Raw genomic sequence first — 12,051 nt, forward strand, 5'->3', positions numbered from 1 at the left:
GTATTTTATTAACATGTGTATTGTATTTACTGTATTTGCTGTACAAATCTTTGTGGATCTTTTCTTTGTGGGCCTCCACTGAAAATGGGATCCATGCCCAGTCGGACTTTCCCGGTACACAAATGTAAAATAAATAAATACTAAATAAAAATGATCTATTACATAGAAACTTTAACAAAAAAAAAAAAAGAGGGGGGGGGGCGTTAGTACAAATTGTGATTTTTGTCTCCCTTACAACATTTGAGTGAAACCACAAACTTCATGTTACATTTAAAACTATACAGCACAGTAGATCTTAAATAAACTCGAAGGCACACTTGCAAAATGACTAGATGCAAAATACCACAATCATAGATACCATTTTCACGAATCCAAAATGCACATTCCAGGTTATCCAAATGCCCATTGCTTAATCCATCCATCCATAAATATAAAGTCAGTTATCATTAGGCTATATATATTAATAATTAGTTTTCGACATTCTTGAATGGGTGAGTAGAGTTGAAAGCGAGGACGTACTTGCCTTTTTTCCTCATCCTTCAAGTTTTATATCTGCTTCTCTTCTGGACTAATAAGAGGATTGATCCCATTTCCTCATTTTTATCAACCTACAAACTTTACTCATGTGGTGGGAAAGTGAGAAGGCTCAACGGAGATGGATACAAATAGTGAAATCTGGATAAAAAAATCTAAGAAGGATGTGTTGCACATGCGGGGCTTTGGCGTGGTTGGGGTGTAAACAGATAAAGGTTAGTGGAATAGTAGATTAGGAAAACAACTATTGATTGGGTTGGGTGGATGAAAAACATAGCCAAAAGATGGAAAGATGGAAGAATACTGGAGGTTTCAGAAGAGAGAATTAAGCTTTGGGTGACAAAGACAGTTCTAGAAAGATACCATGAGGGTTGATAGACAATTAAAAGTAAGAAATATGTGGGGCTTTGTGTCTGGAAGTCATAGTCATCTATGTGAAGGCAGTTTACAACATTTTACGCAACTGACATAAGCGAAGTTTAGAAATCTGTTTCTGTCTTGCTTTGACCACTGACTACCGCCCGCCACTAAGTATATACTCTAATTTTGACTGCCTGCCTGCATTGATATAGACTTTTGTTTTCCAATACCTGTACAACATACAACTACTTGGGATAATTGTGGCTTCGAGGATGGTTATTTGTTAAAAATGCAGCGGTTTCATTACCAGTTTTGCGAAGTCGCCATACTCTGAAGCGCATTTTGATTTCTAGGTCCAACAGTGATACTTTTGCATTTTTATGGGTTGTGCCATATTTTTGTCTGCTTTTAAGGCAAGATATAGTTGTTTTTTTAACAATGATGACGGATGGAAAATAAATGCAAACAACGTCTGGACTGAATTAACTCGATCTGCACAGCTTTTTAACAAGCAAGTACTTTTTGTAGATGCAGTTGTTTGTGTTATACCTTGCCGGCAACGTATTACAGCTGTAATTGTATGTCAAATTTCCATAATTTTGATCTTTTACAATACCCCTCAATTGCCCACATTTTGTTTCGTATTTTAGTCTGTTCTTCCTAAAATGTGTGTTTTCTGGCAAGTCGGACTGAAGTAACTAAAGAATGACAGATAGTTGAGTTTCCGACTTTGTATCCTTCAGAAAATGCACGATAACACAAAACCTGTTATTCTACTAACTTTATAAGTTTAAAACAGCAATATTTAAATTGTGTCCCTGTTTTGGGGACTTTGCGCCCCCCCCCCATTATTTTAGGATCTGTCCCTATTTCTTGTTGTGGGAGGAAGATATGTGGTCCTTTAGCAGCTATATTTTGAAGCGATTTTAGATAGCAGCTTGTTTGCATGTTGTTGCATTTTTTAACATCAACACTTTACTAATGATAAATACACAAGTCGCAATATTATCCTAACAGCGCATTTTCAGTATTAAGCAGTCACAAAACAAACGAATAAATAAAAGAACAACAATTAAGAAAAGATACATGCAGATTTCTAGACTGGAAGATTGAACTGCCAGCATAATTTCTAATCTGTCAGGGTCGGGTACTACGTTTTAACTAGAGACATACACACAGAATGTTCTGAAATGTTTGAGTATGTATGTGCTTTTTGGCTCAGATCGTAACTGAAAATACTTCTTGGACCAGATCATCTTTGTGGTTAAGAGATGCAAATATGTAAAACAAGCTCCCATTCCATTGATGAGGTATCACATTCTAGATTCCAGACCTCTGAAATTAAAATGTATTGGCTTGATAATGCGCTTGGCCTAAAGCAGTTAAATGTATTTTGTATGGCTCAGAATTCGAGTAAAAACCTTGAACTGTGGGTGTGTGACGGTGGTGGTGGGGCATGTGTTTGTGTATGTATGTAATAAATACATTCGTGCACTGACACACAAGCAAAGTAACGCATACAAAGGAGTTTTCATAAACATGACATGAGAAACAGTCTTGATTGTTTAAATATGATTGTAGTTCGATTATTAGATTTGCTAATGTAATGTCTTTAGAAGGACGAATACGATACTTGGAAATAAATCTCGATCCTGACATCGACCAAGGTCTCTTCAGAAAAGGGAAGCCCTCTAGACCTGCGGATTAACCGAAAGGTGGGTGACGTCACGGAGCAGCAGCAGCCAATCGTCTTGCAACTTCTAGGAAATGTAATGGGGGGGGCTCTCTTATAATATACTGTACTCAGGGGCTCTGTTGAAGAAAGAAGGAAAAAAGCAAAGGTGGTGAATGAATGATTTAGGAGACATTTTTGGATATAATTTCTGGAAGCAGTTTTACCGACGATTGTCAGTTTTTGGCTGTTACATCTACATTAAATGGTACATGAAACTTAGAGCGTAAATGACAAACAATTACAACTGCAACACGTATAGACAAACGCTAAAAAGACATTTAAATCACCATTGGAGAACATCAGTCAACCTGGAAACCAGTGGACAACTTGTTTAAAAATGAAGAAATATATTTGATTTTTAAGGAACACTTCTCAAGGATAATAATTCTTCGCGGATGTCACCATAGACAGCAATTATCTGGGTACAAACGAAAGTTTTCAAATAAATTGCAGCAAAGATGTTTGAACGCTTCCAGGACACCTATGGAAAACGGGAGCTCTGGGAAAATATCGGGCAACATGATGGCTTATAAATGTAGTAGGGAGGCAGAGGAAAGGGGCTTGCAGACTGGCTACCAAGAAATCGAAGGTATCAGTCTGGGGTACTTAAGAGTGGATGGCAGACAGATGTTTGCACTTGCTCAAGTTGTGAGCGACCTCTTTAAGGACATTCCGCGAGCCACTGTAAACAAAAAGATGGAGATACTGCAAATCAAAAGCCGTCGTTGCGACCTAAAAGAGCTGCGAAGTCTCAAGGCTATTAACTCCGTGCCCAGCCGCGCTGTGAAGTGTTCCCTAATCTCCAAGGAAGACCTAGAGATTTTGTGCATGTCTTGCAGAGCTCTGAGTCCCAACAGGAGAAAGAGAAAAAAGAAGTATCGGAGGAGGGTATTGCAGACTGCCGATTTCTTCTATACCAGCCTTTACAAGAAACCCAGGGAACTGCTGGCAAGGACCTCTGAGCTGGCAGCGCTTTATGCGCAAACTTCGTCTTTGCACCCCAAACCATCTCTAAATTGTGCTAAATTCTGCTCGTCTACAACCAGCTTACCCCCGGTTCCAGTTAGCAGGAATATGCTAAACTATGAAAAAAATGGAAAAGGAACAAATGGGTACAATCTGGAAGGGAGAGTTGATTTTTTTACCAGTATGGCTAGTAGCTACCCGAGAACACATCTATCTCCAGTAGGTGGCCACGGGGCAAGCAACCCAACCCAGTCTATTCAACAGTTTCAGAATAAGAAACATGACCAATGCACTGACCACAGGGCTGTACAAGGCTTCTTCAAAGATCACAAACCTCCACTGAGGTGTCACATTCAGAAAACTGTTGTTAGAAAGAAGAAACACAACAGTCTTCGCGTGCTAAAAAAAGCGCAGGGCACATCAGCAGGTTATTCCAGCGACTCCAACTCCAGTCTGGACTTTGACAAAGATTCGGATTTCAGGTCCAACGGGTCCAGTTCTACTGAGTCATCGGATGAGGATAATGGAGAAGAAGGTATATCATCTTCAGCGGGCTGCAGCTCCAGCGACTCGGACAGTAGTTCTCTGTGCAGCGGTGACTCTGTGCAGAGTACAAGGTTTCGACAAGCTATACTGGCCAGCCTCGGTTCCAGGCTCGGGACTTCTAAAGACACGTCAGGATCAACGCATGAAAGGCTATCTGGCCCTAGCCACACTAGAACAACCCAAATAGCCGCACAGAACCACCTTCCGCTCCAATCCCTTCAAGTCGAGTCCAAATTCCCGCAGGACACTCAACATGAGTGGAATTCTCCGCCGGCATCCAACTTAGATTCGTTTGAGCAGACACAAAGAAAGGGGGAGGAAAATGCCGAATTCGGACATTTAGGAAGCTTAACACATGCAGAGGCAACACCAACAAAGAGTACTATCCCTGTTGATTTACAGATGTGCACAGACAGGGCTGCGTTACCCAAAGAACCACCTTCTCAAACTCTCAGGAAAGATGCTGAGGGTCCAGTTCCAGACTGTGCAGATAGAACCTCTTTGCACTGTGATGATCCAGCCGTTACAGACACTCCATGTTTCAGTAGTCTGTCTCAGGACACAGCGCCATCTTCCTCTCCGATTCAAACTCCTGCTGCACACCCAGACGAGGTGGCCCCTGAGGCCGACCGTGGAACAACAACCCAATCATGCTGCCCTGACACCACATTGGGGCCCCCTGAAGGGGGCTTGGAGGATCCCAGGAGGGAAAATTTTGACCGACTTATAAGGCAGTCCAAACTGTGGTGTTATGCCAAAGGTTTCAACGTGGACGGAAAAGACCTAAGGCTTGGAATACCTAAGACTAGTAAGGATTATTATGATTGCGTGGACACCAAGTCATCTGGCCAGAAACGGACCCGGAGGCGATCTTCCTCATTAGGCAATGGAATGAAAGGTAACTCTAAAAGAAGACGGCGTTCAAGCAATAGCAAGACAGACAGGCAACAAAGCGGTACGGCATCGAATTCCCAGAAAAGTAGGGGGAGAAAGGCCGGAACTACAGCAACTAATAATTGCAAACGGGTACGCAGCAGCATCAGTGCTCAGTCATCAGGCACGAACCCGCATTCTTTCCGGTTAATGGCTCATTTTCCCTGCCCCCCTTCTTTGGTAGTTGGGGAGGACGGAGACCTTCAACCAGCTTGTTCTCTGGTGACAGACCGGACTAAACAGTTTCCTGTTTCCCCATTCCACCCCGTGTGGTACTGGCAAATGGGAGCCACAGTACCCTTGGGGCTTCACAGTTTTGGATTCCATGGTTATAAATCAGGAAACTCATAATGGATCTCGGTTTTGGTTTATATTACTTCACGCAGTCGTAACTTCTGTAGACTACGTAAACGTAATCTTTACATTGGGGGTTGTGTTGTATTTTATGGACCTACTGGCGTAAGAAAGCCACCCGTAATCTTAATATTATTTGCACCTGACCAACAAACAATGCAAATGGGAGAAATAACCACACTGCCAAAATTTTAACAGAGTGGAAACCATGTCACCCATTTATTCCCACTCTGTATTCGTAATCCTAACTAATCATGTTTTGATCTAACACACCTAGATTGAAATCCCTCTCATTCCGTTTTAAGCTGTCAAGTGGTTCATGTCGGCTGTATAGCTTCAATGTAGCTCTTCTAGTTAAAGGAAGTCCGCATTTAATACGTTTTCTGTAGAAGCAGTTATAACTGCTGACTTAGGTTTTTCAGTTCATGGGCATTGGCAGGATGTGGAAAAGCAGTGACAAAAATAAACTGTTTTGAGAGCACCACAAAATACAATCAGAAGTAATTAATTGCAAGTATTTTCATAACCTAAGCGCCAAGTAAAGGCCGGACCTTTGGGTTGCTACATGACCACTGCTGTATCCATCTTCGTTAAGCATTTGTTGAAATGCGCAGGTATTTCTGTATTTGTTACGAAAGTGAGACGTGCTCTTCTTTTGATATTGTTTTAACATAATTTATCCATGGTCGTAGGAACTGCTGGTTCTGTTGTGTGTGTGGGTGTTGGTGTGGGTGGGTGTCGGGGTGCTGTCACACAGGATTTCAAAGCAACACTTGTCACTGTACCGAAAAGTCGGAATTTGCCACCGATTATGGAAAACTTTAATATATTGGTAAAAAAACAGGTGCCAGTGTGCAGAATGCATCTCAAAGCGACATAAATTAAGATGTACACTACCGCAGCGTTGCTGTATATAGTTTTTTTTTTAAATTTATTATTATTATTCATATTGTTTTTCACACATAATTACTTGAATATTAAAGGGCTGTCAAGTTTTCTGAATGTAAAGTGATCATTTTCATTAAGGTTTCAGAATAATGTTTGCACTGTCAACGGGACCCATCAATCATGGGTCACGGAATGGACTTGTGGGGAGGAATACCTATTCCACAGTATCGATTTCCTGATGACACGGGTACACATATGACCACACTTTTGAGAAAAATAACATACCTTTTCTTGCTACTGCGCATCTGGTGGGTTAATACACTTCAATATCACCCCTTTCAGAAATTACATGGAGCTGTTAGCGTTTAATAGTTTGTAAAAATGCACTAATTCAATTTAAATCCAATAAACAAAATCAACACTAACAACAAGGACAACATTGTGGCTGGAATTTACGTGGCATATTTGTTATGTTCTTTTAAATCTTTTTATATACAGTAAGCTTGACAGGGTTATTATCCCATAGACATGGATTACTTGCTATTAAGCTAGGATATAGCAAGGCAGCAAACTCGTTCAAAGAGTTTCAAAGGTCTGACCTGAGTACTTTGCACCAGCTGTAAAATGGAGACTAAAAGTTTGTGTCAGTTTTGTACTGGCAGCTTGCTGCTCATAGCAAATGACGAGTATCGTCAGTCTGGTATCCTTTCATTATAACATTTAGAATTTAAGTAATTGGAGCGTACGCACACTCACGCACTATGCCAGTTGCAACATTCAGTAGGATTTATAACCAGCACCTACTTTCATTTTTTAACCCACTGAAGTTTAACGGGGGGGGGGGGGGGGGGCATAATGATGAACCCAGAGGTGCAAATTTTATTATTTATTTTCGCTTATTAGTTACATTATCAAGCAGATAGAAATTACACAAATTGATAGAGAGCAAGGTCACAGAAGGAAGGCATGGCTAAAGAATTTGCCTAAAAAGGCCAAGTGAAGGGTGGGGGCTGGGAATGAGACGGACTGGTGGCTGAAATGTCAAAATATTGTGTAAGAAATGCATATATTTTAAACTCGCGTATCATAAACCCCAGGAGAATGAAAAATAAAATAGTGCTATTCTTAACCGTACTCGAGTTTTCGAGTACTAAACTTGTGACAAAGTATCAGGACAGGTCAGCCCCCCACATTGGGCCGTGCACAAAAGCGATGACCGAATTGAACACACAGTGCCTTTCTCTTTATTCTTTTGTCAGCTTTGCATGTAACAATAAATGCTGCCCTTTTACAGATCAAGAAACGCGAGAATTACGTCTCACAAAGTAGAAGAGGAAGGGTTATCCTATAAAGTAGTCCTTTACGTTAACTCAGAACTGCAAATGTTGTTAGAAGTCAGGACTATGCTCTGTAAAGAATGTGTGATCAAGATTGTGCTATAGGAACCGACATGAAAAGGCTGTTGCTTTTGCCACAGCTCTCAGCCTCTTGCGCCCAAGTCAGGGCAATTCCTATCAAGTGATAGAATTTTCACAGAATATCCAGATTTGTAGTTCGTATCTTCTGTCTGTTGTTCCTTACACAATTTGTGAATTTCTGAGACAGGCATTTCGGTTTCAGACTTCATACCGTCCATAAAACCAAAAACTTTCCAATTGGGGTATGAGCAACGTTTAAACTCTGCCCCCTATTTTTTGGCCTTTGTTCCCCCATTGTTTTAGACTTTGTTCAGATTTATTGTGCTAAGAGGTTGAGAGCTATGAGTCGGGGACAAATCCAGAAATAACCGGGGACAGTGAACATAGCTGTTAACTGTCCAGATTTTTTCAGAACGTCCAGATTTTTGCCTCATATTTTTGGTCTGTTCCTCTTAAAACTTTGTCTAGATTTTTTGCGCAAATAAGCTGAGAGGTATCAGGGGCGCTTTAAAAAATATTAGTATTGTTAACATGAGAAGTTAATACACTAGCAGACTTGAATTAACACGCATTTTCTGAAGTAAAATAAATCTTTTTAGTAATTGCCACTTTCCATTAAGTGCTGTCTACCACCATTTCTGTCCAAATCTCCAGTTTTATGAGGGATTAGGTGAGACTGAGTAAATTTTTGAGACAAAAATCAGGGACATCTGAGTTGTACATCCTGTTACCAAAGTGAGAAGAACACAAGTTTCTCATGCCACAGCTATTGTTAGGTTTTAAACGCTAGCTACATTTTCACCCCCATACTTGTTTATGTGATTTGTTTGCTAATCATTTCTGCTGGAGTGTAAGTTTCAGTTCTATTTGATGAAGTGCCATGACACATGTTCGACAACTCTTTCTTTTACTACTAAAGTCCTCTGCTGCAGCGGTCCCCTTGTTTCTCTTGTGTTTTACTGCTCATAATACACTCCGATGATTACTTCTAAATTGCTACGATGTATGCATATCACTACAGTCTGCCCACCCCTCCCCCATATATAGCCTTGCTCATCAGACCTGTTTAGGAGTATCTACTATATATAAAAACATATAGAAACAGGTCTATATGTCGAGCAAGTAAAGACAGTAGCTCTCAACCTTCCACCTCTACAATGTGAAGCACTACCTCTTATATGGAACAAACGGACACAAATGTGGGATATTTACTAAGAGTTTACTGTCAACTTCAACTAGGAAGCTCGCGGAATGTTTACAATGCTATTGTACATTGTTTTTCTTTCTTATGTGTTACTGCACATTTTTGATAAAATGAATATGATGGATGTAGGTTAAAACTATTAACTGACTGTGGAACAGCGAAGACCATGGACTTTTCAAGCTTCAAGAGCGGGATGACCTTCTGCGAAAAATAAATAATTGTTCGTCTTTATAACCCTTTGCTATGATTTTTAAAGTCCAGTGATGTGTTCGTAATGCTTGGAGGTTGAGATATGTACAGTGACGTTGATTTGTACTTTTTTCTCTGACCACAGCAGTGATTTGAACCAGTTCACTACCTTTGTTAACAAACATAAATAGATAAAAAAAAAAATCCAAGCCTGGCCATAACATCAAACAGACATGCATTCATCTCAGATATACAGTTTATGAAAGCTCATAAATTTGTTTTTAGAATATTACTATGAGCCTGCTTGACTTCATTGAGCTGTCACGGTACTGCACCCCTACACTCATGATCTGTGATTTGACACTTAGCTCTTCCCTTTCTTGACAAGATATTAACACTGACTCGTGAAGTGGGATAAAGGGGATAGATACTGCAGTGTACATAAAACTCCTATATCATACCTCTTAACTGTCCAGATTTTCACAGAATACCCAGATTTTTGGCTCATAATTTTGGTCTGTTCTTCAAAGATTTGTGTTTTTTCTGGAAAATCAGTGGGATAATCTGATGACTGACATCACTAAATAATGACATATTTATATTCTGACTTCAAATCCTTCAGAAAATGGATGTTAAAATAAAACCTGCTACTCTGGTGGTGCTGCGGTAGCGTTGTCGCCTCACAGTAGGACGCCGTTTGGTTCGATTCTCAGATAGAGCGTCTTCCGCGTGGAGACATGCATGAATGGGCGTACCTTCGTTGAAGGTTATGCGTCAGGCCTGGCAAGCCGGTACATAAAAATCAACTGCCAATCATTAGCAGACCGGAGTTCCGCTGTGGCGACCCCTAACCGGGAAAAGCCGAAAGACACAAACAAAACCCACGGTGGTGGTGCTGCGGTAGTGTCGTCGCCTCACAGAAAGACGTTGTTCAGTTAGAGCGTCTTCTGCGTGGAGACATGCGTGAATGGGCGTACCTTCGTTGAAGGTTGTGCGTCAGGGCTGGCAACTCGGTACGTAAAAATCAACTGCCAATTCTTAGCGGACCGGAGTTCCGCCGTAGCGACCCCTAACCGGGAAAAGCCGAAAGTCAGAACAACTCTAGTAAGTTTGTAAGAGCAATATTTAAAACGTCCCTATTTTTGCACCTGTGTCCCCCCATTTTGTTCGGATTTTGTCCATACTTTTTGCACCAAGAGGTTGAGACATATGCCCAGACTGGGTGAGAGAAAAACACAGCCCAAAGAGGAATACAAGACCCCCTCCTCTGGCGGGCTCAAATACTTACTTGTTTGCTGTTAGGCGACTCAGCAGTTCCTTCTTTACTGCAGTTATTTGTGGAAGTCTGGGCTGCTGACATTTGAAACCCGAGTTGTACTTAACTGAGTATTAGGACACCGAATTTCAAAAGTGTGTGCGTCTTGTGTGCATCCCGTTTTAATATTGTCTTATTGTCGCTACTTTTGAAGGTGTGTGTGTGTGTGTGTGTGCGCGCGCGTGCTACCTGTACAGTTTAGGGAAAAGCCAAAAATCATCAAGAACAAAATCAGCGGCAGGTCCTGAATATCGACGGAATTCACTTAACAGTTTCTTTAGTTACTTCATTTACAGTCCTTTTAAATTGTTTTATGTTACACCGTCTTGAATTGTGTCACTGGTTACGTATTCACGGAAAAAAAAACTCAGTAATTATCGCCTCTTTTCTGTTAAAACGTTTTCTTAGGTTTCCATTTGCCCACCTATCTTGAAATTTCAAACTCTAATCTCCTACTGGTATGTGTTTTTTCTTTCAGTTTGAGTTACTGATATTTTACTTATACAAATTTCTGTCAGAGTAGCCCTCCCTTTTCATTCTTTGTACGGCTACCGATGCCGACAGCGCATCATTCTTTTTCGTTGTTGTTGTTTCTCAATTTTAGATCCCCAACAGGTTGACTGCTTAAGTACTTCAAACTGCTCGGGTGGACCGTCACTTTAACACACGACTTTATAGAGGATGATAATTTATTTTGTGTTGATGTTGGCCTTTTCTATCAATACAAATGTTTTCATCTTCCTCTTGCTTTACCTTTAGGTCATCTTATGGAATTACTTCGTATCTCTTTCCTACTGAAATCTATGAAAATTCGTATTCCCTTCCTTAGCATTTGTTTTCGTAAATTTCCATTGGATGTAAGCTACATTTTTAAACAGTTATTTTAATTTCTTCGTTTTTAACATCCTTTCTAACATAATTTTGTATCATCCCTTTTGTCTAACCTGTAACCCCATCAGAAAGAGAAACTTGGTTCCTATATGTTGGGTGAGGTGCTCTACTAAGATTAATGATATGCACTATATGTGTGCTGTATGCAAAATATATATCACATATAATTATTATATAGGTGTGATGTGTTTATATAATATTTAGGTGTAAATAATACCAACACTGACGTTGTGTTAGAATTAAGGCAGAGTATGATGCTTGTTTAATTATTTGTCATTTATTAACTGGGTGGGCTGATTCATGGACCCCTTTCAGTCATCACTCAGGCCATACTTGTAAAGGTTAAAATGGGGTTATAACTATACAATTTGTTACTATAAATAAAATGTCTCTTCTTGCTGGTAGTTAGGTTTGCATTTTGCAAGTGTTCCCTTCACCAAGTACTCAGATTTGGGAGTGATATATTTATAAGGGTGCTCTAATCTCAAGTGGATGACTTTTCTTTTGCATATCTATAGAGGTTTCTGCTCACAGGTCTCACTGTTCTAATGCAACAGAAAAGTAGCATTTTGAGCCATGCTTCTATATTAGTTGGGTGGCTAAAAGCTATTTGTGGTTTCTCCTTTGCTCAGCCTCAACTAAATAAAATGCACTTAATTTTGTGGTCAATATAAACAGGTTTTACAACTGTGAATGAAAGGTTGTAGGCCCCTTAAGG

The 12,051-nt window shown here is 40.3% G+C and overlaps 1 protein-coding gene across 1 annotated transcript; it reads left to right on the forward strand.

The window, feature by feature from the left end:
* The first annotated feature begins 2,679 nt into the window (after positions 1-2,679).
* LOC122788244 (elongin BC and polycomb repressive complex 2 associated protein) lies at positions 2,680-6,696 on the forward strand. The gene has a single exon (XM_044055282.1). It carries the CDS (start codon positions 3,113-3,115, stop codon positions 5,423-5,425), a length of 2,313 nt encoding a protein of 770 aa, XP_043911217.1. The 5' UTR covers positions 2,680-3,112; the 3' UTR covers positions 5,426-6,696.
* Positions 6,697-12,051: the final 5,355 nt, after the last annotated feature.

This window comes from Protopterus annectens, chromosome 13.part0 (genome assembly GCF_019279795.1).
Source record: "Protopterus annectens isolate FY-2018-M chromosome 13.part0, PAN1.0, whole genome shotgun sequence".
In the NCBI taxonomy this organism is placed as follows: Eukaryota; Metazoa; Chordata; order Ceratodontiformes; family Protopteridae; genus Protopterus; species Protopterus annectens.